At 46.7% G+C, this 25,368-nt stretch overlaps 1 protein-coding gene and 1 pseudogene across 2 annotated transcripts in view; one reads left to right on the top strand and one right to left on the bottom strand.

The window, feature by feature from the left end:
• Window positions 1–2,945: 2,945 nt before the first annotated feature.
• LOC308531311 (galectin-7-like) lies at window positions 2,946–5,167 on the top strand (the record flags this gene model as incomplete). Its single annotated transcript, XM_081108270.1, has 4 exons — window positions 2,946–2,960; window positions 3,366–3,454; window positions 4,206–4,407; window positions 5,054–5,167. 4 exons carry the CDS (start codon window positions 2,946–2,948, stop codon window positions 5,165–5,167), a joined length of 420 nt encoding a protein of 139 aa, XP_080964396.1.
• A 2,408-nt stretch (window positions 5,168–7,575) lies between these two features.
• Window positions 7,576–25,368, bottom strand: part of LOC308530572 (protein MEMO1-like) — a 40,419-nt pseudogene continuing 22,626 nt past the window's right edge. The window contains exons 2-3 of the transcript in view: window positions 10,474–10,652; window positions 7,576–8,000 (exon numbers count right to left, since the gene is read on the bottom strand). The product of the transcript in view is annotated as a protein MEMO1-like (transcript). The remainder of the gene's footprint in view (window positions 8,001–10,473; window positions 10,653–25,368) is intronic.

The following is a 25,368-nucleotide window of genomic DNA, read 5'->3' as shown; positions in this document are numbered from 1 at the left end:
GTCGTGCGGCTCTAACAGAATACTTCACCGAGTTTTGTCCAATACATAGGAGACCTGGGCAACCACCACCCCAACCCAGTTTCTTCCAGTCCCCGAAACAACGGCCCCCTCCACCTGCCCCAGGACACCATGTCACTGCTCGGCATTCAACAGCCTCCAAGTTCACTTGTCATGACATGAAGAAGAGCGGTGGCCAGCAGGCTGAGTGTGCTGGCTTCTGCAGCTCCTTCGGGAAAGAATTCTGCTGCTTGTACCCACGGTTGTTGTAGGAGTTGGAATCCCACGCTCTGTCAATGTCAGCTTCTTGGAGACTTCAGGCTGCTTTTGTTCACAGCGGAGATAATCCAGGGACTGCTTTGGTTTTGTAAATGAATTTTCAAATTAAAAAAAAAAATTCTAAAACCTGATGTTTTTCTTAATCGAGGAAGCCTTAAGTTCTATTTATAAATATATGAAGTAATCCTTTTTTGTCGTGTTTTTTTTTTTGGGGGGGGGGGAGGGGGCTTGATAAACTGATTTTGTTATACTTTTTTACATATTTTAGGCTTCATGGGAATTTTGCTTTAGATTAAATTTGAAGTATTTCTATTGTCCAAAAAAGTCTCCAAGTCATAATGAATTCTTGTAATTTCCACGCTGTGGCTGTGAATACCTGTTGCTCCTCCTCTGCTTCTTCCTTTCCTTCCTCTGCTGGACTATTGGGTCCTACAGCCTTTAGGTGGGTGAGCAAGGGCTGCCTCCTTAGGGGGCGGCGCCCATGGGTCCTGAGGGGCCACCTTTTCCCTGGGGGCTGCATCCAGCTGGGGTGTCAGAGGAGCAGGTAAGGAGCGGGCTGACCCTCAGGGTGTGGGGTTGGAGGGTAAGGAAGGAAGCAGGAAAGGGGGTGCCCAGCCCTGAGCAGGGAAGAGGTTCAAGGGTGGGGCCCACTGAGTGGTACTTCAGCCAGCAAGGCCAGGAGGGGGTCCCCTGGGGAAGAAACACTGTGTGGGTGCAGGATGGCAGACCACTCATTGGAGGAGGTACAGATAGGGAAAAGGGGAAAGACCATGCATATGTGACCTTGGAGTGGAATTAGAGGAATACTTCTGAGCTAATGGTTTCATGAATTGGTCTTTACTTGGGGGTGGGGCCAACGTCTTTTCTAAATGAAGTTTTTATTATGTTAAAATATAAGTAATGGAATATTCACCTTGTAACCATTTTTGAATGGGCTATGGTTCACTCTGTGCGATTAAGTACTTTCATATTGTTCTGCAGCCATCCCACCATGCATCTCCAGCTGTTTCACCTTCCCCACCTCGGCTCTGTTCCCACTAAACTTAGCTCCCCACCCCTGTCCCAGGCCATGGCAGACACCGTTCTGCTTTCTGTCCTTGTGGATGTGACTACTCCAGGGACCTGGTATGGATAGAATCATACAGTAAATGCTCTGCTGTGACTGGTGAGTGTATATACAAACCCAAGCAGTCCCTGGATTATCTCCGCTGTGAACAAAAGCAGCCTGAAGTCTCCAAGAAGCTGACATTGACAGAGCGTGGGATTCCAACTCCTACAACAACCGTGGGTACAAGCAGCAGAATTCTTTCCCGAAGGAGCTGCAGAAGCCAGCACACTCAGCCTGCTGGCCACCGCTCTTCTTCATGTCATGACAAGTGAACTTGGAGGCTGTTGAATGCCGAGCAGTGACATGGTGTCCTGGGGCAGGTGGAGGGGGCCGTTGTTTCGGGGACTGGAAGAAACTGGGTTGGGGTGGTGGTTGCCCAGGTCTCCTATGTATTGGACAAAACTCGGTGAAGTATTCTGTTAGAGCCGCACGACTTATGAGTGTGAAGTAGAGCTTGAGAATACAGTACTGTGAATAAGTACATTCACTACTTATTTAAAAATGAAGAACCATGCTCTCGAAAATGTATTTCCAGCACCGATGTGAAGATAATCTCCACAAATGAGTAAGAATCATCAAGGGTGCGCACATGTGAGCTATCAGGAATAAACCAGAAACCAAGCTGATAGCAGACTGAATTCATCTGGCCCAACACCAAAGTCAAGCTTGGACTTGCAGGTTGGCAGCCTGTGAAGAAATGTGCATCCCATGAGGCAATTGGGTGAAGCTGTGCCATTGGGATACAGTAGCAGTAGACTGGGACCAGACATGGCCACCTCATTGGTAAGAGCCATGGAGTCCATCATGGACTCTCTCCACCCTGAGCAGTTGGTACTATAACCTCAAGCCCACTGTCCTCGATGTTTAAAGTCTGATGACATGCCCTTGGCACACAGCCCTGGACTCCAGCTCAGGCAGGGCCCTTCCTGGCTGAGAGGCCTTTGGGGAGAGGCTGCCCCTCTCTAAGCCTGCGCTTTCCCCACCACCAAACGGGGAGCTTGGCGCCTTCCCCTAAGTGCAGCTGCCCATCCTCTGTCCCCAAGGCACTGGCTCCACCAGCACCTGGGGAGCCTCCTGTGTGGTGAGGGGGGTGGGGAGTGCCTGGGAGGCCCGGGGGTGTCGGGGGAGGTGTGGACCAGGTGCTGAGTCTGGTTGTCTCCACCCAAAGTTTCCACTCTCTGTCTGGAGCAGCCTCTTCACCTGCAGGAGGGCTGCTAGGTTGTAGGAGGGGTCTCTGCCTAGTTCCCCCACCCTTCCTATTCCTTGACTTCAGAGCCACCTTTCAGCATTCCCCCCACCCCACCCCACCCTTCCCAGCCTGGATTTCTCTAGAGTGTTGGGCTATGGCGGCTGGAAAAGGGCCTGGATGGAGGGAAGGGTGAGAGGCCCCAGAAAGAGGGTGCTGGGCCACCCTGGCCCCAGGGCCAGGGTCTGTGCCAGGTGTGGGTGGTGGATTTGGAAAGACATGGGGTGAGTCATCAGGCCCAGCCACACCTGCTTTCAACTTAAGGCCCCAGCAGCCATACCTGACACCACCATTGTCTGTCCCACCGTCCCAGCCATGGCAGGGAGCTCTGTGAGTGTTCTAGGGTCTGAGGGTTGGGGGGCCTTGGACCCAAGGTTGCACCAGCCTAGGGGAGGGGCTGGGGCCTGGCTGAAGTCTGCTGTTTCAGAGGAGAAAGTGGGTGGTCGGTCAGCTGTGCTGTGAAGTGTCCGGGGGCTGCCTTTTGGGTGGACCCACCCATCCCCATCCCGATGCTCCCAGGTCCCCTTGGCTTCTCTCCCTGAACATTTTTCTGTTAATCCCGAGTGCTTCCCTTAACAACTCTTTCCCTGTGTCTGACTCTCTGCTTCCCTCTGTGCCTTTCTCCTCTCTGACTGTGCTGGTCTGGGTCCTGGTGGTTTGCTACCTGGGGTGACCCATCTGTCTCACCCCCTTGGTACCCGGTTCACTCATCCCCTCCCGCTCGGACTCTTGCAGAACGTGCCACACAAGACCTCGTTGCCCGAGGGTGTCAGAGTGGGCACCGTGATGAGAATTCGTGGTACTGTCCCCGACAAGGCTCGCAGGTGAGACTCCAGTGGGACCCAGTTTCCAGAGGTAAGGGGTGGGGGTGCGCGGAGGCCTCAGCCCAGCTGGCTCTGGCTTCTTACAGCCCAGAGGTGAGGGCCCCAGGGCCACCTTTGCCCACCAGGGTTTGGAATCCCCAGGCCATTACCAACCTTTTGGAATCTGGTGTTCCCACAAATGTGTCCCCTGATTTTGGAGCCGGGTCCCTAAGAATCTGTGGGTTCAAGACCATTTCAGGCCTCCTTCCTATAGTTCTAGGACCTCCAAACGGAGTCACCAGGAACTCTGGGAGTGTGTCCTGTGATTGGACGGGTCCGGGGCATCCGAGAGCCTAAGCAATCAATTGTATGGCTTCCTGGGACTTGGGTGCCTGTGACCACTGGGTCCCTGGTAGTCTTCCCAGCCCTCTGGGAACCGGGGGCATCCTGGGAATCATGAGCACCCTGGCCATCAGCACCACGACTCCTTGCCAACCCCCAGGCTCTGTGGGAAAGAAGGCAACCCAGGCCACAGCAGCACAGTCCTTGCTGGGTGATGTGTGTGCAGCAAGTTGTTTGGCCTGCCTGGCATCTGGGTTCCCTGTACCAGTCCACAGCCCCTCCCTCTGTGGGGTGTGACATACTCAGGTCCCTGTAAACTTGGGTTTGTTCAATGGCGAGTCTTAATTCATTGGCCCTTGGCCTTGGTCTGGGTGCTTCATGGCTCTTGACATCTCCTCCTGGCCACTCCCCACCCCCTTCCCTTCCCCAGGTTTCACGTGAACCTGCTGTGCAGCGAGGAGGAGGGCGCTGAGGCTGCGCTGCATTTCAACCCCCGGCTGGACGAGTCCACAGTGGTCTTCAACACCAAGGAGCGCGGCGGCTGGGGCCAGGAGGAGCGCGGCCACGGTCTTCCCTTTCAGCGTGGGCAGCCCTTCGACGTGCTCCTCATCGCCACGGAAGAGGGTTTCAAGGTGTGTCTCTGCCACAGGCATGGGCACCGGGATCATATCCCTCCTGGGGCTGGGAAGGCCAGCCAGGCCCTTGGTGGAGGGGGGAGCAAAGGCGTGGACAGAGCTGGGCAGGTGTCCTCAGTCTCTCTCCCTCCCGTGGTGCCCGCTCCTGGCGTCTGCAGGACAGGTATGTGCAGGGACACGGGCAAAGCGAGCGAGAATGTAGTGCCCGGAGCGCGGGTGTCCCCCGCAGAGGCTGGCCCCACTTCCACCCCAGACCCGGCTCCCTGCTCATTGGCACCTGAGGTCGGGCCTCCGTGACGGGGCGGGGATGGGCTGGGAGACAGGGCACACGTCCCGGAGGGAGCGGTCGCTGCACACCCCCCACCGCCCGCCGCTCGCCACTTTAAATCTGCGGGTCCGGAGCGAGGCAGCGGCCGCCGGGTCCGCGCTAACAACATGCACTCCGACACCCACAGAGCACTCGGGTGCCCACTGGCCCCTCGTGGCACCCTCGGGACAAGGAGTTAGGTTAGAAGGAACATCCGCCCACCTCCCGTCGGGGCCCTGGGGTCCGCGGTTGCCGAGGTCACCGGGCGCGGGCGGGAGTGGGAAGGAGCCCGCGGTGGCCCCGGCAACCGGAGTGAAGCGCCTCCCGGCCCCGCAGGCGGTGGTGGGCGACGCGGAGATCCACCACTTCCGCTACCGCATCCCGCCGGCGCGCGTGCGGCTGCTGGAGGTGGGCGGGGACCTGCAGCTGGAGTCGGTGAAGGTCTTCTGAGCCGCCGCCGGAGCCTGGAGCTGATGGCAATAAAGTCTTCGCCCCTCATCTGGGCGCCTGCACGGTGTGTGTCAGTGTTTCCTTCCCGAGGGCGGGGAGCAGTTCAGATCGGAGCCCACGGGCTGGGGGCGCACAGCGACCGCGCGGGAGGCGGGGCGGGGGCGGGGGCGGATCCTGGTTGGATCTGGGAGGCTGGTGCCTTCTGATCGCCGTGGAGGGTGCGATCTGCTGGGGCGGGTTTGCGGGTCTGGCAGCCACACTTTGTAAAACCACAGGCTTGGTCCTTGAATGCCCGGACCGGGGAGATGGTACTTGAAATCTATCAGCTCTCCGCTCCTACCCTCTGGTCTCCACCTCTGGGTGCTTCCCTGGCCTCTGGGTGCCTGGAGGCATTCGGGCGTGGCGGGGCTGGAGAGCAGATGGGGCGTCGCGGGCCTCCCATCGGGACAATCCCCCACCCGCGAGCGCCCCGGGGCAGACGCGTACCTAAGTGGCAGGTTCCCTCCGGAGTGGGCGGGGACGCAATAGGCTGAGCTCCTGGGTCCGGGGGTGGGCCCCATGCCCACACTTCTCCCCCTCGGTTCTCCCACGTGGCTCTTGGAGGGGAAGGGAAGCGTTTGCTCAGCTCACCCCGACCTCCAAGGGGGTGATTATCTGGTGTGTGTGTGTGGGGGGGGGGGGGGTCGCTGGGTAACCACCAAGTGGCCTTTAGGATGGGGGTAGCCGGGACCACGCCAGCGTCCTGGGCCCCTCAACCTCCCAGAGGCTCTCGGATCGGCTGTGGATGGAACCCCGGGAGTCCCGCTGTAGCACGATACGCCCTAGGCCTGGCGCCTCGGGAAGCTAGTGACTTGTCATCCCCTCTTGGCCACTAGGGATATTGCAACCTTTTTGTTTGTTTATTTGTATTTTTATTCATTTCAGAGAGGGAGAGAGAGAGAGAGAGAGAGAGAGAGAGAGAGAGAGAGAGAGAGATCCGTGATAACAGAATCATTGATTGGCTGCCTGGCCCCCTACTGGGAATAGAGCCCGCAACCTGGGCGTGCGCCCTGACCCCGGAACCGAACCTGGACCCTTCAGTCCGGAGGCTGAGGCTCTATCCACTGAGCAAACCGGCCAGGGCCATCTTGGCCATCTGCAGGAGCCTGTTTTACCTGGGTTTCCCTGCGGAGGGGGGCAAAATCCTGTGGGACTCCCAAGACTGGGAGCGGCTGGAGCCCTTTCGGGACCGGAACTTTCCATGCACTTTGCGAGCCTCCACCTGTACCGCCCTCCCTTCTGAATATATTTCTGGGTGGGCAGTTGGAGTGAGGGGTCCCCCTTGTTCAGTAGGAAACCTGAGAAAGTCTGGCATTCCCTGGTACTCAGGAATCATGGTTATGTGAATTAATTTTTAGTTTGTCTGTGTCATGTAGTTTTTGAACATTGAAATAAATTTGTAAAAATAACATCCATAGAGTACAAATTTCAGATAGTGATTATGTAGTGACCTATGTGTTAATTTCCTGTTTTTCACCTCTGTTTTACCGTGTATATAGTGCAGAATATTATATTCTTTCTTTTGAGTTGTGAAGCCCTTTATTAGCAACTAAAATAGAAGGTATCTGTTGCACAACATGGGAGTAATTGACTATAACTGGAGATTTATTATATTCTAATACAAGTAATTGATAAATGCAATTTCATTATTAAAAAGCTCCCACCTTTTGAGTTTGTGTACAATTTGCAAAACTATTTTGAAAGCAGAATATACATGCATAAGTTGCAGAATGCAAATTCAGCGTATTGGTAAATACAGGTTATTTTTTTTTTAAACTGCCACAACTGGGCCATTACATTACCATTTTTTAAATATGTTTTTTAATTGATTTTTAAAAAAATTATTTTATTTTATATTACAGTTTGCATTCAACACTATTTTAAAAATATGTTTTTACTGATTTTTAGAGAGAGAGGAAGGGAGAGGGATAGAGAGATAGAAACATCGATGAGAAACATCATCGATCGGCTGTCTCCTATATGCATCCCTACTGGGGATGGAGCCCACAACCTAGGAATGTGCCCTGATTTAGAATCAAACTGGCTACCTCTTGGTTCCTGGACTGACACTCAATCGCTGAGCCACACCAGCTGGGCACATTGCCATTTTTTAAAAATAAAAATATTCCATGCTAGTCTTCCTTCCCTTGCCCTAAACTATAAAGTATTTTTTAATGAGTTGAAATTAAAGAAGACCTACACCTATTAGAAAAGAAGAAAATTCTATTGGTTTGAGGTTCCAGAATCCCCCAAACCAGGACCAGAATCTTGGTAAGGGTTAGGCTGAGACCTGGAACAGTGCGAGTATGTGCAGGCGGCATCCCTGAGGAATCAGAGCTTCAGAGGACTGAGTGCTCCAGCAGCGTAACTCACCGGTTCCCACACTGACTTGGCTGGCATAATTCAAAAGAAAAAGATCATGTTGACTCCATTCTTTTGGAGCTCTGTGATAGCATTCAATAGCACCCCAATGGGATGTCTTCCGCATATAGTTTTATTGTATTTCTTCAAGTAATTGCTAAAAGATACAGGGTCTAATTGTTTTATTATATTCATATCAATTTTATGTAGATGTTCAATGACTCTATAAGTCTCCTTCTGGGATTCATCATAGTAACTGTAATGGAAACTTTGACTCAAATGGCAGAAATCAGAAGAAACCACGAAGAGATTACCAGGATCCACTAGATATTTACTGAAGAGTTTTCCAAATTCCATCCTTTTGACTCACTCAGAGCTCCAACCAGGATAGAGATAATGGTAAACTCATCCCTATAGTTTTTCATGGCTTTAGCTATGTAAGGCAAATGCATTTCAACACTGTGTTTTCCTTCATCTGTCTGCAGAGACATGCGTTCAAACATTCCTGTCTTCCATAGTTCCATATGTATATTTTAATAGAAGACAAACTTCATTTTAAAAAAATTGATTTTGAGAGAGAGAGAAACATCAACCAGTGGTCTCCTGTATGGACCCTGACCAGGAACAAAACCCACAACCTGGACATGTGACTTGACTGGGAATCAAACCAGCAACCTTTCAGTGTACTGGAGGATGCTCAACCAACTGAGGAAACTGGCCAGGACTAAATCTTTATTTATTGATTTTATTTATTTATTTATTTACAGAGGAGAAGAGGGGGAGGGAGAGAGAGAGAAAGACATTAATTTTGTTCCACTTATTAATGAATTCATTAGTTGATTCTTGACCAGAATCGAGCCTGCAATCTTTTTTTTTTTTTATTTCTTAAAGTATTACAAAGAGTATTACACATGTCTCCTTTTTTCTCCCCCTTGACATTCCCCTGGCTTCCCCCACCCCCCAGTGTCTTCTGTCCATTAGTTATTCTCATATGCATGCATATAAGTCCTTCGGTTGATCTCCTACTCCCCCCAACCCTCCCCAGGGTTCCCACTCTAGTTTGACATTCTGCTCAATGCTGCTCTGCCTCTGTATCCATTTTTGTTCATCAGTCTATAATGTTTCTTATTATCCATAAATGAGTGAGTTCATGTGGTATTTATCTCAGCTTCCCAGGGGCCGTCCCAGCCTCACAGGGGCCATCCCAGCCTCACGGGGGCCGTTTCAACCTCACTGGGGCCGTTTCGACCCCACCAGGGCCGTCTTGACCTCACTGGGGCCGTCTCAGCCTCACATGGGCCGTCTCAGCCTCACATGGGCCGTTTCAGCCTCACCAGGGCCGCTTCAGCCTCACCGGGCCAGTTTCAACCTCACCGGGGCTGTTTCAACCTCACTGGGGCATGTCAACCCCACAGGGGCCATCCCACCCCCACCAGGGCTGTCCCAGCCTCGCCTGGGCCGTCCCAGCCTCTCAGGGACCACCTTGGCCCTGTGGGGGCGCCTCAGCCTCACAGGGGCCGTCTCAGCGACACGAAGTTTGGCATTCTGTCCTTTGTTGGGCGGCTCCTTTTTGGACAAAATCTCCAGGCATTCCTGGTGGCTGAATATCTGGTATGCTTGCTTGGATTTCGTTTTCTATCAAGTGCACAGACTGCCTGTCTGCCGTCACCCAGCGTCCCATGTGGTACTGGATCTGGTGGGCCTGCCTGTGCATTTGCTGGTACAGCAGTTCCACGTCGCCAGCCCAGCCGTGTCCGGCTCCGGCTTCCTCCGAACCTGATTCTGCTTCTTTATTGTGCCCCTTATGTATGCGAGGAGTTGAAATCTGCATTCTGCTGGGCTGGCCTGCAAAAGCGTTGGTGGTTCTCTTTGTGTCACTAGCACAGCTTGGTTGAGGATGTAATTTGAGTACGGTGGGGTCCTCGGGAATCACCAGGGTGGGGCCAAGGGCAATGGTGTTTCTGCATCTATTCACCTCTCCGAGACTCAGTGACTCGTGTCCCCCCCGAGTGCCGACAAGCAGCCCCGCGAGACAGCCACTCCCGCTTTCCGGGTTGTTGCAAGGCCATCCCGCTTCTCCCCTTAGGGGTCTGGGGGCTTAGGATCCCACCCCAACCATGCTCAGTGGATTTGATAGTTCGCGTCCCCTTCTGGTTGAAAAAAAACTGTGCATCCAGTTACCAGCCTGGCGACTCACCAGGGCGGGGCCAAGCGCAATGGCGTCTCCGCTTCTACTCGCCTCTCCGCAACTCAGCGACTCGCGTCCCCGAGTGCCAGCGAGCCAGTAAGCAATTCCGCGAGACAGCCACTCTTGCTCTCCGGGTCGTTGCAAGGCTGTCCCACTTCTCCCCGGAGGGGTCTGGGAGCTTAGTATCCCTCCCCAACCACATTCAGTGGATTTGATAATCCAAATCCCCTTCTGGTTGAAAAAAACCGCGCATCCAGTTGCAGCCATCCTGGCACACGATTCCGTACCTCCGTTCTTGGAGCCTTTGCACAACCTACTCAGTCTCAATGCTCTTCTTTCTTTCCTTCCAGTTGTAGAGCTTCCACTGGGCCAGCTTTCCCATGGTTCTGAATGACAGCTGTTTCTTTTATAGTTGGTAGTCTCGATGTTGTTGTGGGAGACAGCACGCACAGATCTGTACCTTACGTCGCCATCTTGGTTCTCCCCGAGCCTGCAATCTTGTTGTAGCTGGTGGATGCTCTAACCAACTGAGATGTCTGGCCAGGGCCCTTGTAAATCTTTTTGTCAATATGAAGGTCATACAGAGGTGTTCTATATACATCCACATTGGAAAGTGCACATGGAGAGAGGAGCACAAGACAAGAAGGCCTGAGAATGCAAATTCTCTGGGTAATAAATGGATCCACTTGTTTATAAGCATGAGTAGCACAAAGCCCACAGTAGTATATCCTGCATGGGTGCAGCAATGCTCTAGCAGGTCTTTTCGTAGACTGTACTTGTGAAAGCCAACCCTCTAGTGGCACATTCAGCTGCGGTCTGGAGGCTGTGTACCAATTTCCAGCGTGATTGGCTTCCTGGCAGACCTCGTGGTTGGATGTCTTGGCACCAGTGCCACCTCTGGTGCACAAGAGTGAATGAGAAGTCAGTGGCCCAGATGCTATTTTTTGAACAAAATAAAGTATTTGAAGGTGAAGAGTCAGTGTATTGGCAACTTATTTATAAATGGCTCAGGAAAAATACTGAAGTTTGCACTGTATTTAAAACTTTTTATTTGTCACTTAAAAATATATATAGTATTAATCTATATCATATATGTATGATATGACCTTATATATAGAATCCCCTAAAGATTCCCTCCAAAATTGTTAAAACAAAAAACTTGTTAAACAAATTTTGCAAAGTCCAGGATATGTAGTCAACATACAATTATCAATTGCATTTTCCAATATTAATAGTGAAGAATTTGAAAATGAAATTAAGGAAACAATGTCCATTTCTAATAGCACCAAAAAGAATAAACTACTTAGAAATCAATCAAGGAGGTGAAAGACGTACAATGAAAATAAGAAAAAATTGCTGAAAGACATTAAAGACATAAATAGATGAAAAGACATTTCATTTTAATGGGCTGGAAGACACTATTCTTAAAATGTTAATAATGACTTTTTGCCAAAATAGAAAAACCCATCTTAAAATTCATATGGATTTTGAAGGAAAACTGAATAGAGAAAATCTTGAAGAAGGACATGGCTGAAGGACTCAGACTTCTTTATAGAAAAACTATAATAGGCAGAGAAAACCAAAATGGTGGCAGAAGTAAATGCCTATATCGCTGCCTCCCACACCCACATCAAAATTACAACTAAAATACAGATCAACCATCATCCAGAACCACCTGAAAGCTAGCAGAGTGGAAGTCCTACAACTAGAGAAGTAAAGAAGAAAGCACTCTGAGACTGGTAGGAGGGGCGGAGGCATGGAACTGGCTGTACCGATACCCATGTTTGGCGTTTTAATTGGGAGGAAGATCCTCTCTGTGGAGGCACCTATGAGGAGCAAGGGGTCCTAGCCCCACACCAGACCCCCAGCCTAGGCTCCCAGAGCTGGGAAGTGAAGTCCTCATAACTATGGGCTCAGTGGGGATTGGGGCTCAGTGACACAGAGGTTGCTGGAGACTCAGGTGTTCCTTTTAAAGGACCAACACACACAAGGTCCCGTTTCCTCTGAGCTCCAACACCAGGGCGAGGCTCTGGGGGACCCAGACACATATGAAGAGGAACTGGATTGTCTGGCATCAGGGCAGGAAATTGGGGCAGCATTCTTCCAGATGGAGGTACTCGCAGGGGTCATTGTTCCCATGCTGAGACCTCCCTGGTCACAGGGCTGAATGTCAGCCATATCTATTTGCTCTGCCCTGGTGATTCCCTGAGCGCCTGCCTCATCCAATTTATAACCCCACCCAATCTGTTTGCAGTGACTTTTGCATATAAATAGCCTGTCCTTGGTCAAGCTTCAGACATTGCTAAAATCTCTCAAACAAGCTTCAGCTGGGTCAGCATGCCCTTATCAATATAAGGCCCAAGACCCTGCATTAGCACCAGCTTGCCTTGTTTCACAGCTGGGCCTTACCTGGGCACCTCCAAGCCCCATACAAGTAGCTCCTGAAGGGTGGCCCTGGGCAGTGGCTGACTTTGCATCTCCCTGGAGGCTCTAGAACCAATGTACCCACTGAACAGCTTCAGAGCATAGCAGATTACAACCCTACACATCCACAAGTGACACTCAATGGTCAGACTCAGTGAGCACCAAAGCCTTGCTGATGCAGTCCTGATCCATAGGGGTGTTTCCTGTGCAGCAACTCTCCCATGTAGCTGCAACTGGTCCTCACAGCCAATTGGCCTGGAGGTCAATTCCTCCCAGTGATGCTCAATTATGACTGTGCACATAGCCCACACAGGGACTCACCTGGAATGCTCAGCTCAGGTGTCTGAGCCACTGGGCCCTATAGGATACAGTCTGTGTCCTATAGGGCCCAGTGGCTCAGACACCTGAGCTGAGCATTCCACCAATTCCAGGGGACATAGCAGCTCTACCTAATACATAGAAACAAACACAAGGAAGCAGCCAAAATGGGGAGACAAAGAAACACATCACAAATGAAAGAAATGGAAGCAAGCAAACTTTTGGATACACAGTTCAAAACCATGGGTATAAAGTTACTCAAGGATCCTCATGAGACTTTCAAGGATCTTAGTGAGAAAGTCAAAGACATAAAAAAGGACCAGTCAAAAATTAAGCATACACTAACTGAAAGAAAGAATAATTTACAGGGATTCAACAATATACCAGAGGAGTCTGAGAATCAAATCAATTATTTGAAATATGAAGAAGCAAAAAACACCCAATCAGAAGAGAAAAAAAAAATCCAAAAATATGAAGATAGTGTAAGGAGCCTCTGGCACAACTTCAAGCGTGCCAACATCCGAATTATGGGGGTGCCAGAAGGAGATGAGAGAGAACAATATATTGAAAACCTATTTGAAGAAATAATGACAGAAAACTTCCCTTACATTGTGAAAGAAATAGACGTACGTGTCCAGGAAGTGTAGAGAGTCCCAAACAAGAGGAACCCACAGAGACCCACAACAAGACACATCATAATTAAATTATCAAGGGCTAAAGACAAAGAGAGAATCTTAAAAGCAGCAAGAGAAAAGCAGTTAGTTACCTACAAGTGAGCACCCATATGATTGTCAGCTGATTTCTCAACAGAAATTTTGCAGACCAGAAGGGAGTGTCAAGAACTATTCAAAGTGATGAATAGCAAGGATCTACGACCAAGATTACTCTACCCAGCAAAGCTCTCATGTAAAATTGAAGGTCAGATAGTTTTCCAAACAAGAAAAAGCTAAAGGAGTTCATCACCACCAAGCCAATATTACATGAAATGCTAAAGGGTATTGAGGAAGAAGAAAGAAGAAGAAGGAGAAGGAGAAGGAGAAGGAGAAGAAAAAGAAGAAGAAAAGGGGGGAGGAGGAGGAAGAGGAGAAGAGATAAAAATATGAACAATAGCCCTAGCTGGTTTGGCTCAGTGGATAGAGAGTCAGCCTGGGGACTGAAGGGTCCCAGGTTCGATTCCAGTCAAGGGTGCATGCCCGGGTTGTGGGCTCGATCTCCAATGGGGGGCATGCAGGAGGCAGCCAATTGATGATTCTCTCTCATCATTGATGTTTCTATCTCTCCCTTCCTCTCTGAAATCAATAAAAATATATTTTAAAAATATGAACAATAAAATGGCAACAAATACATATCTATCAACAATTGAATCTAAAAGTCAAAATAAACAAACAAGAAATCTAATGAATAAAATAAACTGATGAATAAAATAGAATTAGAAACTTCCATAAGCATGGAACAGACTGATGAATTTCAGAGGGTAGGGAGGATGGGGCAATGGGAGGCAAGGGGGACATCTGTAATACACTGAACAATAAAGGTTAAAAAAGAATATAATATTGAAAGCAATAAAAAAGTAGAGGAATATACAAACAAATGGAAATGTATACCATGTTCATAAATTGGAAGAATTAGCATCATTAAAATGTCCATACTAATCAAAGCAATCTATGGATTCAATGCAATTCCTACTAAAATAACAATGGCATATTTCACAGAAGTAGAACAAATACTCCAAAAATTTATATGGAACCATGAAATACCCCAAATATCTGCAGAAATCCTGAGAAAGAAGAACAAAGTTGGAGGGATCATAATACTGGATATCAAACTATACTAGAAATCCACTGTAATCAAAATAGCCTGGTACTGGCACAAGAACAGGCATATAGACCAATGGAACAGAACAGAGACCTCAGAAATTGACCCACATCATTATGGTCAATTAATATTTGACAGAAGAGGCAAGAACATCCAATGGAGTAAAGACAGTCTCTTTAATAAATGGTGTTGGGAAAACTGGACAGACACATGTAAAAAGATGAAACTAGACCACCAACTTACACCATACACAAGAATAAACTCAAAATGGGTAAAAGACTTAAATGGAAGCAATGAAACCATAAAAGTCCTAGGAGAAAACACAGGCAGTAAAATCTCAGACATCTCACATAGCAGAATTTTTGCTGTTACATCTCCTAGGGCAAAAGAAACAAAGGGAAAAATAAGCAAATGGAACCACATAAAATAAAAAGCTTCTGCACAGCAAAAGAAACCACCATCAAAATGAAAAGGGAACCTACTGTATGGAAGAACATATTTGCCAATGAGGCATCTGATAAGGAGTTTATCTCCAAAATATATAAACTACTCATACAGTTCAACAAAAGGAAGACAAGCAATCCAATTAAAAAATGGGCAGAGGACTTGAATGGACACTTCTCCAAAGAGGACACACAAATGGCCAAGAGACATATGAAAAAATGCTCAAAGTCACTAATCATCAGAGAAATGCAAATGAAAACCACAATGAGATATCACCTCACACCTGTCAGAATTGCTTTCAATCTATAATAATAAAAGGGTAATATGCTAATTAGACCAGACGTCATTCCAGACGAAGCTGGGGCTGGAGGGAAGCCCGGGTCCTGGGTGCCAGAGGGAAGCCGATGCCAGCAGCTGAGGGAAGGAAGGCCTACTCTTGCACGAATTTTGTGCATCAGGCCTCTAGTAAATCAATAAACAACAAGTGCTGGCAAGGATGTGGAGAAAAGCGAACACTAGTTCACTGCTGGTGGGAATGCAGATTGGTGAAGACACTATGGAAAACAGCATGGAGTTTACTCAAAAAATTAAAAATGGAACTTCTTTTTGACCTATCAATTCTGCTTGTGGAAATATATCCTAAAAACACCAATATATATATATCTAAAACACCAATCATAAAGAATGAATGCACCTGTATGTTCATAGCAGCATTATTTACAATAGCTAAGATTTGGAAATAGCCCAAGTTCCCCTCAGTGGATGAATGGATAAAAAGGTTGTGGGACGCCGAAACCGGTTTGGCTCAGTGGATAGAGCGTCGGCCTGCGGACTGAGGAGTCCCGGGTTCGATTCCGGTCAAGGGCGTGTGCCTGGGCTGCGGGCGCATCCCCAGTGGGAGATGTGCAGGAGGCGGCTGATCGATGTTTCTCTCCCATCGATGTTTCTAACTCTCTATCTCTCTCCCTTCCTCTCTGTAAAAAATCAATAAAATATATTTTAAAAAAAAAGAAGAAAAAAAAAAGGTTGTGGGACATTTACACAATGGAATACTGTGCAGCTGTAAAAAAGAGGAATCTCTTACCTTTTGGGACAGCATGGATGACCTGGAGACTACTATACTAAGTGAAATAAGCCAATTTGAGAAAGACAAATATCACATGATCTCACTTATTTGTGGGATCTAATGAACAAAATGAATTGACCAACTAAATAAGACCCAAAGCATGGAGGCATGGAGGATGGGACAGACTGACATATCTCCATGTTGGGGTCGGGGGATAAGAGATAAACCAAAGAACTTATATACTTACTAGAGACCTGGTGCATGAAATTCATGCACAGGTAGGGTCCCTAAGCCTGGCCAGCGATCAGGGCTAACCTGTGGGGTGACCGGTGAGGCAATCAGGGGGCCCCTGCTGGCACCTGCCTTAGTGGGCCTGGCACCACCCACTTGCCGGTCCCATCCCCCAATTTCCCCGCCACCAGTTGCCTCCCACCCAGTGGTGCCGCCTGCTTGCTGACCAGCCTCACCCCCAACTGCTGCTGCCGGTCACCACCCTCTTCAGGACAACTGGCAGGGCGATTGGGGGCCCCAACTGGCACCCACCTTGGCTGGCCTGGGGCCTGAGGGTTGGAGGCAGCTCCTGCGTTAAGCGTCTGCCCCCTGGTGATCAGTGCACGTCATAGCAACTGGTCGTTCCACAGGTCGTTCCACCGTTTGGTCGATTTGCATATTAGGCTTTTATTATATAGGTTATGCATGGTTTATGGTCACAGGCAATAGCGTGGTGAAGATCTGGCGGGGGTGGGTAGGGTCTGGGTGGAGGAAGGTAAAGGAGGGGAAAATAGGATACATCTGTAATACTGTCAACAATTTATTTATTTATTTTTAAATATATTTTATTGATTTTTTACAGAGAGGAAGGGAGAGAGATAGAGAGTTAGAAACATCGATGAGAGAGAAACATTGATCAGCTGCCTCCTGCACATCTCCTACTGGGGATGTGCCTGCAACCCAGGTACATGCCCTCGACCGGAATCAAACCTGGGACCTTTCAGTCCGCAAGCTGACGCTCTATCCACTGAGCCAAACCGGTTTCGGCTGTAATACTGTCAACAATTTAAAAAATTGATGAAAGACACAAACATAAGCAGTAAACTATAAAGTTATTTGACAAAACATAGGACAAAATCTTCATGACTTTGGATTTGGCAATGATTTCTTTTTTTTTTTTAAACATATTTTATTGATTTTTTACAGAGAGGAAGGGAGAGGGATAGAGAGTTGGAAACATCGATGAGAGAGACATCGATCAGCTGCTTCCTGCACACCCCCTACTTGGGATGTGCCCACAACCAAGGTACATGCCCTTGACCGGAATCGAACCTGGGACCCTTGAGTCTGCAGGCTGACGCTCTATCCACTGAGCCAAACCCGTTAGGGCTGGCAATGATTTCTTGAATATGACACCAAGACACAGGCAGCAAAAGAAAAAAATAGATAAATTGGACTTCATGAAAATTATTTTTTCTGTGTGCATCAAAAGACACTATTCACAGAGTAAAAAGGAAACCCACAAAATGGGATAAAACATTTTCAAATCACATATCTGATAAGAGATTAATATCCACAATAAATAGTGAACTTTTTAAAAAATATATATTTTATTGATTTTCTACAGAGAGGGAGAGGAATAGAGAGTTAGAAACATCGATCAGCTGCCTCCTGCACACCCCCTACTGGGGATGTGCCCGCAACCAAGGTACATGCCCTTGACTGGAATCGAACCTGGGATCCTTCAGTCCACAGGCCGACACTCTATCCACTGAGCCAAACCAGTTAGGGAAATAGTGAACTCTTAAAACTCAACAACAATATTCACAAATGCACAAAGGACTTGAATAGACGTTTCTCCAAAGAAGATATACAAATGGCCAATAGGCATATTAAAAGATGCTCAATATCACCAGTCCTTAGGAAAATCAAAATTATGAGATGCCCATCAGGATGGCCACTAAGGAAAGAAAGAAAGAAAGAAAGAAAGAAAGAAAGAAAGAAAGAAAGAAAGAAAGAAAGAAAGAAAGAAAGAAAGAAAGGAAGGAAGGAAGGAAGAAAGAAGAAAAAGAGAAAGAAAGAGGAGAGAGAGAAAAGAAGAGAAAAGAAAAGAAAAGAAAAGAAAAGAAAAGAAAAGAAAAGAGAAAATAACAAATGTTGGCAAGGATGTAGAGAAATCGGCATCCTTGTGCACTGTTGGAGTGATGTAAATGGCATAGCTGCTGTGAAAACAGTATGGTAATTCCTCAGTGATGCAGCAATTTCATGTTTTGTTATATTCCCAAAAGAATTCAAAGCCTCAAATGAATATTTGTACCCCCGTGTTCACAGCAACATCATTCACAATAGCTAAAACATGGAAGCAACCCAAATGTCTATTGCTAGATGAACGGGTAAGCAAATGGGGTATATACAGACAATGAACTATTGTTCAGCCTTAAAAAAGAAGGAAGGAGCCCTAGCTGGTTTGACTCAGTGGATAACGTGTCGGCCTGCGGACCAAAGATCCCCAGGTTCAATTCAGGTCACGGGCATGTACCTTGGTTGCAGGCTCCTCCCTGGCTTGGGCCCTGGTTGGGGCTCCTGCAGAGGCAACCAATCGATGTGTTCCTCTCTGTTTTCCCCTTTCTTCTACTCTACCTAAAAATTAGTGGAAAAATATCCTTGGGTGAGGATTAAAAAAAAAAAAACAGAAGAAAAAATAAAGGAAGGAAGGAAATTCTGACATGTGCTACAACATGGAAGAACCTTGTGGACAATATGCTAAGTGAAAAAAGCCAGTCACAAAAAGACAACTACTGTATGAATCCAAATCTTAGAGGTACCCAGAGTAGTCAAAATCGTAAAGACAGGAGTAGAATGATGGCTGCCAGAGACTGAGGGGCAGAGGGACTGGGGGTTATTATGTAATGGGTATAGAATTTCAGTTTTACAAGATGGAAAGGATTCTGGAGATAAATGGTAGTGATGGTAGCACACATTGTAAATGCATTTCATACCACTGAACTGTTCACTTAAAGATGGTTAAGATGGCAAATTTTATGTTATATGTATTTTACCACAATTTTAAAAATTGGGAAAAGATTATATATACTAGTAAATATAAATATACTAGAGGACCGATGCACGAAATTCATGCAAGAGTAGGCCTTCCTTCCCCCAACTGCCGGCACTGGCTTTCCTGTGGCACCTGGAACCTGGGCTTCCCTCACAGCCCCAGCTTTGTCCAGAGGATGGAAGGACGTCCAAAAGGAAGCCCAGTCTAATTAGCATATTATGCTTTTATTATTATAGATAAATATATCCTCTTTTCTGGGAGGATCCTGCTGTTACCATGTCTTACGTAGCTTTCAAAAGCTCTTCTAAGCTCCTGTAAACATGCAGTTTCTTTGCATAAGCCGTAGCATCCTCTGCCCATTGACCTCGCTTGTGTCACTTAGCAAATATGTGTCCAACTTCAATCACTTTGCTGGCTGCCTCGTGTTCCATCGCAAGGAGGAACAGCACGAATGTGGTGCTGTCACAGCATCTGCTACAACCAAACTATGCTTCCGTGAGTGTCCTGGGACCTACGTCAGCCTACTGCTTTTTATCTTTCATAATAATTTCCATCCAGATTATAAAATGTGCACAGGATTTTGAATAATAATTTAAAAATCACCCATAATTTTAACACTCTGAAATAATCACTCTCTCTATATATTAGATGTGTCCTTCCAGTCTTTTTTCTATAATAATTCATCTACACTCTATATTTTGGGGAAATTGAGATTCATAGTATATGTATATGTGTGTACATTCATGTACATATAATATGAATCCCAATTTAGCTATGAATATAGATAAATAGGTAGGTAGATAGATACATTTCCTGAGTCCCTACTACATTAGTCACTGTGCTAACCATTCTTTCAATCCTTAAAATGACCCCTGAGGTAGATAGCCCACTTTGCAAAGGAGGCATCTGATGCACAAGATTAAGGGACTTGTTCAGGGTCACACATCACATAGATGGTGGAGCAGAGACCAGAGCTTGGTTAATGTGATCCACCCTGGAAACTGAGGTTTGTTTGTTTGTTTTTAATATATTTTATTGATTTTTTACAGAGAGGAAGGGAGAGGGATAGAGAGTTAGAAACATCGATGAAAGAGAACCACCGATCAGCTGCCTCCTGCACACCCCCACTGGGGATGTGCCCACAGCCAAGGTACATGCCCTTGACTGGGATCAAACCTGGGACGCTCCAGTCCGCAGGCCGACGCTCTATCCACTGAGCCAAACAGGTTAGGGCTGTTTGGTTTTTTAATATCAACTTTACTGAGGTGTAATGTACATACAATAAAATCCACCCTTCCCAGGTGTACAGTCCATGAATTTTGATAAATCCATACGGTGTGTGCACAGCATCACTGTCAGGGAGAGGACATTTCCATCAGCCCTGCCTACCCACGCCCTGCGCACCTGGCAGCCGCTGATCTGCTCTCTGTCACCATGAAGCAGTTTTTCCTGCTCTCAAATTTTGTGTAGCCCGGCTGGTGTGGCTCAGCTGTTGAGTGTCGACCCAGGAACTAGGTCACTGGTTTGATTACCAGTCAGGGCACACGCCCGGGTTGCAGGCTCGATCCCCTGTAGGGGCCTGCAGGAGGCAGCCAATAGATGATATTTCTCTCTCATTGATGTTTCTGTCTCTCTATCCCTCTCCCTTCCTCTCTCTCTCTCTAAAAAATCAATAAAAACATATTTTAAAAAAATTTTGTGTAAAACTAGGGTCCATGCTCTTTTCTGTCTGGCTCCTTTCTTTCAACAGAATGTGTTTGAGGTTCCTTCATGGTTTGCATGTATGTAAGCCATTCCTTTCTGTCTGAGTAGTAACCCATCCGATGGCCACACCACCATTTGTTTATCTAGTCACCTGTTGGTGGGCATTTGAGTTGTTTCCAGAGTTTGGTGACTATGAATTAAGACGGTATGAACAAGTTGTTGTGGGGACGTATGTTTTGATTTGTTTTGGGTAAATTCCCAGGAGCTGAGTTGCTGGGTCATGTGGTCAGTGTGTGCTTAACTTTATAAAAACTGCCCAACTGTTCCCAGTGTGGTGAAACCATTCTGCATTTGCACCTCAATGTATGAAAGTTACATCACACCCTCACCATTGGTAGTATTGTCAGATGTCTGCTTGTTTGTTCACTTCAACGTTAGCCATTCTAGTGGATGTGAATTGTCATCCCATTGTGGTTTTAATTTGCATTTTCCTGTAAGTGCTGATGCTTACTGGCCATTTACACATTCTCATTGTAAACAGTCTGTTCAAATCGTTTGCCTATTTTTTAAAAATAAATCTTTATTGTTCAGATTATTACAGTTTTTCCTATTTTTTCCCCCATAGCTCCCCTCAACCCAGTTCCCACCCCACCTGCTGCCCTTACCCTACCCCCCCCCCACACTGTACTCATCCATAGGTGTGCGATTTTTGTCCAGTCTCTTCCCACACCCCCCACACCCCTTCCCCCCCCGAAAATTGTCAGTCCACTCCCTTTCTATGCCCCTGATTCTATTATATTTACCAGTTTACTCTGTTCATCAGATTTTTATTCACTTGATTTTTAGATTCACTTGTTGATAGATATGTATTTGTTGTTCATAATCTTTATCTTTACCTTTTTCTTCTTCTTCCTCTTCTTAAAGAATACCCTTCAGCATTTCATATAATCCTGGTTTGGTGGTGATGAACTCCTTTAGCTTTTTCTTATCAGTGAAGCTCTTTATCTGACCTTCAATTCTAAATGATAGCTTTGCTGGGTAAAGTAATCTTGGTCGTAGGTTCTTGCTATTCATCACTTTGAATATTTCTTGCCACTCCCTTCTGGCCTGCAAAGTTTCTGTTGAGAAATCAGCTGACAGTCGTATGGGTACTCCCTTGTAAGTAACTAACTGTCTTTCTCTTGCTGCTTTTAAGCTTCTCTCTTTGTCTTTTGCTCTTGGCATTTTAATTATGATGTGTCTTGGTGTGGTCCTCTTTGGATTCCTTTTGTTTGGGGTTCTCTGTGCTTCTTGGACTTGTAAGTCTATTTCTTTCACCAGGTAGGGGAAGTTTTCTGTCATTATTTCTTCAAATGGGTTTTCAATATCTTGCTCTCTCTCTTATCCTGGCATCCCTATAATTCGGATGTTGGTACACATGAAATTGTCCCAGAGGCTCCTTACACTATCTTCATATTTTTGGATTCTTTTTTCTTTTTGTTTTTCCATTTGGGTGATTTTTGCTCCTTCGTATTTCAAATCTTTGACTTGATTCTTGGGATCCTCTTGTCTGCTGTTGGATCTCTGTATATTCTTCTTTATTTCAGTCAGTGTATGCTTAATTTCTAGTTGGTCCTTTTTCTTTTTTTAAAAAAAATATATTTTATTGATTTTTTACAGAGAGGAAGGGAGAGAGAGAGAGAGTTAGAAACATTGATGAGGAAAAAACCAAGATGGCGGCATAGGTAAACACCGGAGTTTGCTGCCTCGCACAACCACTTCAAAAATACAACTAAAAGACAGAACGGACATCATCCAGAACCACAGGAAGGCTGGTTGAGTAGAAATTCTACAACTAGAAGGAAAGAGAAAAGCATATCGAGACTCAGAGGAGGCGCAGTGCGGAAGTAAAATACTAAGGTACAGAGGCGCACACGGAGCAGGCTGGTGGCTCAGGGCGCGGTTGTTGTTTTCAATTGGGAGGGAGTCTCGGGCTCTGAGCTCCAATTCCAGGCGAGTCTCAGGGGACCCAGACTCAGATGGGAGAATCGAGACAGTCTGGCATCGGTTGAAACTCGAGGGCAGCTTTCTCTCAGAGGGGCTTCCAGAAATTGCCAAGACACTGAGAAGTGGGGCCTCTGAGAGCAGCCAAAACTGCTACCCCCGCCCTGTTGATCCCGTGGGACCCACCCCGCCCAAGCCCTGCAGGGAGGCTTTTGCTGGATAGCCTAAGGCAGAGGCTAGATTAGCACCTTCCTAGAGATCCAGGAGCCAGTGTACCCAGAAGTCAGAGTGGGACCATCCAGTTTGCAGTTCTGTGGAACCATAAAGGGCACACTCAGGGGGCAGACTCAGTGAGCACCAAAGCCCCATTGAAGCAAGTCTTGCCCCAGAGGGGTGTCTCCAGCACAGAAGTTCTCCCACTGCAGACACAGCTGATTCTCACAGCCAATTGGCCTGGAAGTCAATTCCTCCCAGTGATACCTACAACAATCAAGGCTTAACTACAACAAGACTATGCACAAAGACTACAAGGGGGTGCACCAATTACCTCAAGTAATTGGGGAGGCTGAACCACTGGGCTCTAGAGGACACTCAGCACAGAAAACCACTTTATCAACACAGGGAAGCATAAAAAATGTGGAGACAAAGAAAAAGGACACAAATGACAGAAATGGAGGAAAGCAAACTACTGGATATAGAGTTCAAAACCACATTTTTAAGGTTTTTCAAGAATATTCTAGAAACTGCCGATAAACTTAATGAGACCTACAAGAAATCTAATGAGACCCTCGAGGTTGTGATAAAGCACCAACTAGAAATTAAGCATACATTGACTGAAATAAAGAATATTATACAGACTCCCAACAGCAGACTAAAGGATCGCAAGAATCAAGTCAACAATTTGAAATATGAAGAAGCAAAAAACACCCAACTGGAAAAGCAAAATGAAAAAAGAATCCAAAAATATGAAGATAGTGTAAGGAGCCTCTGGGACAATTTCAAGCGTACCAACAACTGAATTATAGGGGTGCCAGGATAAGAGAGAGAGCAAGATATTGAAAACCCATTTGAAGAAATAATGACAGAAAACTTCCCCTACCTGGTCAAAGAAATAGACTTACAAGTCCAGGAAGCGCAGAGAACCCCAAACAAAAGGAATCCAAAGAGGACCACACCAAGACACATCATAATTAAAATGCCAAGGGCAAAAGACAAAGAGAGAAGCTTAAAAGCAGCAAGAGAAAGACAGTCAGATACCTACAAGAGAGTACCCATACGACTGTCAGCTGATTTCTCAACAGAAACTTTGCAGGCCAGAAGGGAGTGGCAAGAAATATTCAAAGTGATGAATGCCAAGAACCTACAACCAAGATTACTTTATCCAGCAAAGCTATCATTCAGAATTGAAGGTCAGATAACGAGCTTCACAGACAAGAAAAAGCTAAAGGAGTTCATCACCACCAAACCAGTATTATATGAAATGCTGAAAGGTATCCTTTAAGAAGAGGAAGAAGAAGAAAAAGGTAAAGATACAAATTTTAAACAACAAATGCACATCTATCAACAAGTGAATCTGAAAATCAAGTGAATAATCTGATGAACAGAATGAACTGGTGATTATAATAGAATCAGGGGCATAGAAAAGGAGTGGACTGACTATTCTTGGGAGGGAAAGGACTGGACAAAAATCATACACCTATTGATGAGGACAGTGGGTGGGGAGTGAGGGAGGAGGTTGGGGTGGGAACTGGGTGGAGGAGAGTTATGGGGGGGAAAAAGAGGAACAAATGTAATAATCTGAACAATAAAGATTTTATTTTATTTTATTTTTTTAAAAATATATTTTATTGATTTTTCACAGAGAGGAAGGGAGAGAGATAGAGAGTGAGAAACATCGATGAGAGAGAAACATCGATCAGCTGCCTCCTGCACATCTCCCACCAGGGATGTGCCCACAACCCAGGTACATGCCCTTGACCGGAATCGAACCTGGGACCTTTCAGTCCGCAGGTCGACACTCTATCCACTGAGCCAAACCGGTTTTGGCTGAACAATAAAGATTTTTTTTAAAATGTTAAAGAAAAAGAAACATCAATGAGAGAGAAACATCGATCAGCCGCTTCCTACATACCCCCCACTGGGGATGTGCCTGCAACCAAGGTACATGCCCTTGACCGGAATCAAACCTGGGACCCTTCAGTCCGCAGGCTGACGCTCTATCCACTGAGCCAAACCAGCTACGGCTAGTTGGTCCTTTTTCATATCCTTTAGGGTCTCACTAAATTTATTGGCTGTTTCTAGAAAATTCTTGAAAAACCTTATAACCGTGGTTTTGAACTCATATCCAGTAGTTTGCTTTCCTCCATTTCTGATCTGTTTCTTTGTCTCCACATTTTGGCTGCTTCCCTGTGTTGATAGAGTGACTTTGTGTGCTAGGTGTCCTATAGGGCCCAGTGGCTCAGCCTCCCGAATTACCTGAGGTGGACACTCTTGATGCACCCCTTTGTGGGCTGTGTGCACAGTCTTGTTGTAGTTAAGCCTTGATGGTTGTTGATATCACTGGGAGGAATTGATCTCCAAACCATTTGTCTGTGGGAATCAACTGTGTCTACAGTGGGAGAACTTCTGTGCTCAAGACACCCTTCTGGGACAAGACTTGTTTCAGTGGGGCTTTGGTGCTTACCGAGTCTGCCCCCTGAGTGTGTCCTTTATGGATCTGAGGAGTTTTAATCTGGATGGTCCCAATCTGATCACTGGGTACACTGGCTCTTGGATTGCTAAGGAGATGCTAATTTAGCCTCTGCCTGAGG

The sequence above is a fragment of the Myotis nattereri genome, assembly GCF_964212035.1.
Source record: "Myotis nattereri genome assembly, chromosome: 15".
NCBI classification, from domain to species: domain Eukaryota; kingdom Metazoa; phylum Chordata; class Mammalia; order Chiroptera; family Vespertilionidae; genus Myotis; species Myotis nattereri.
This window is presented reverse-complemented; position numbering and strand designations above follow the sequence as displayed.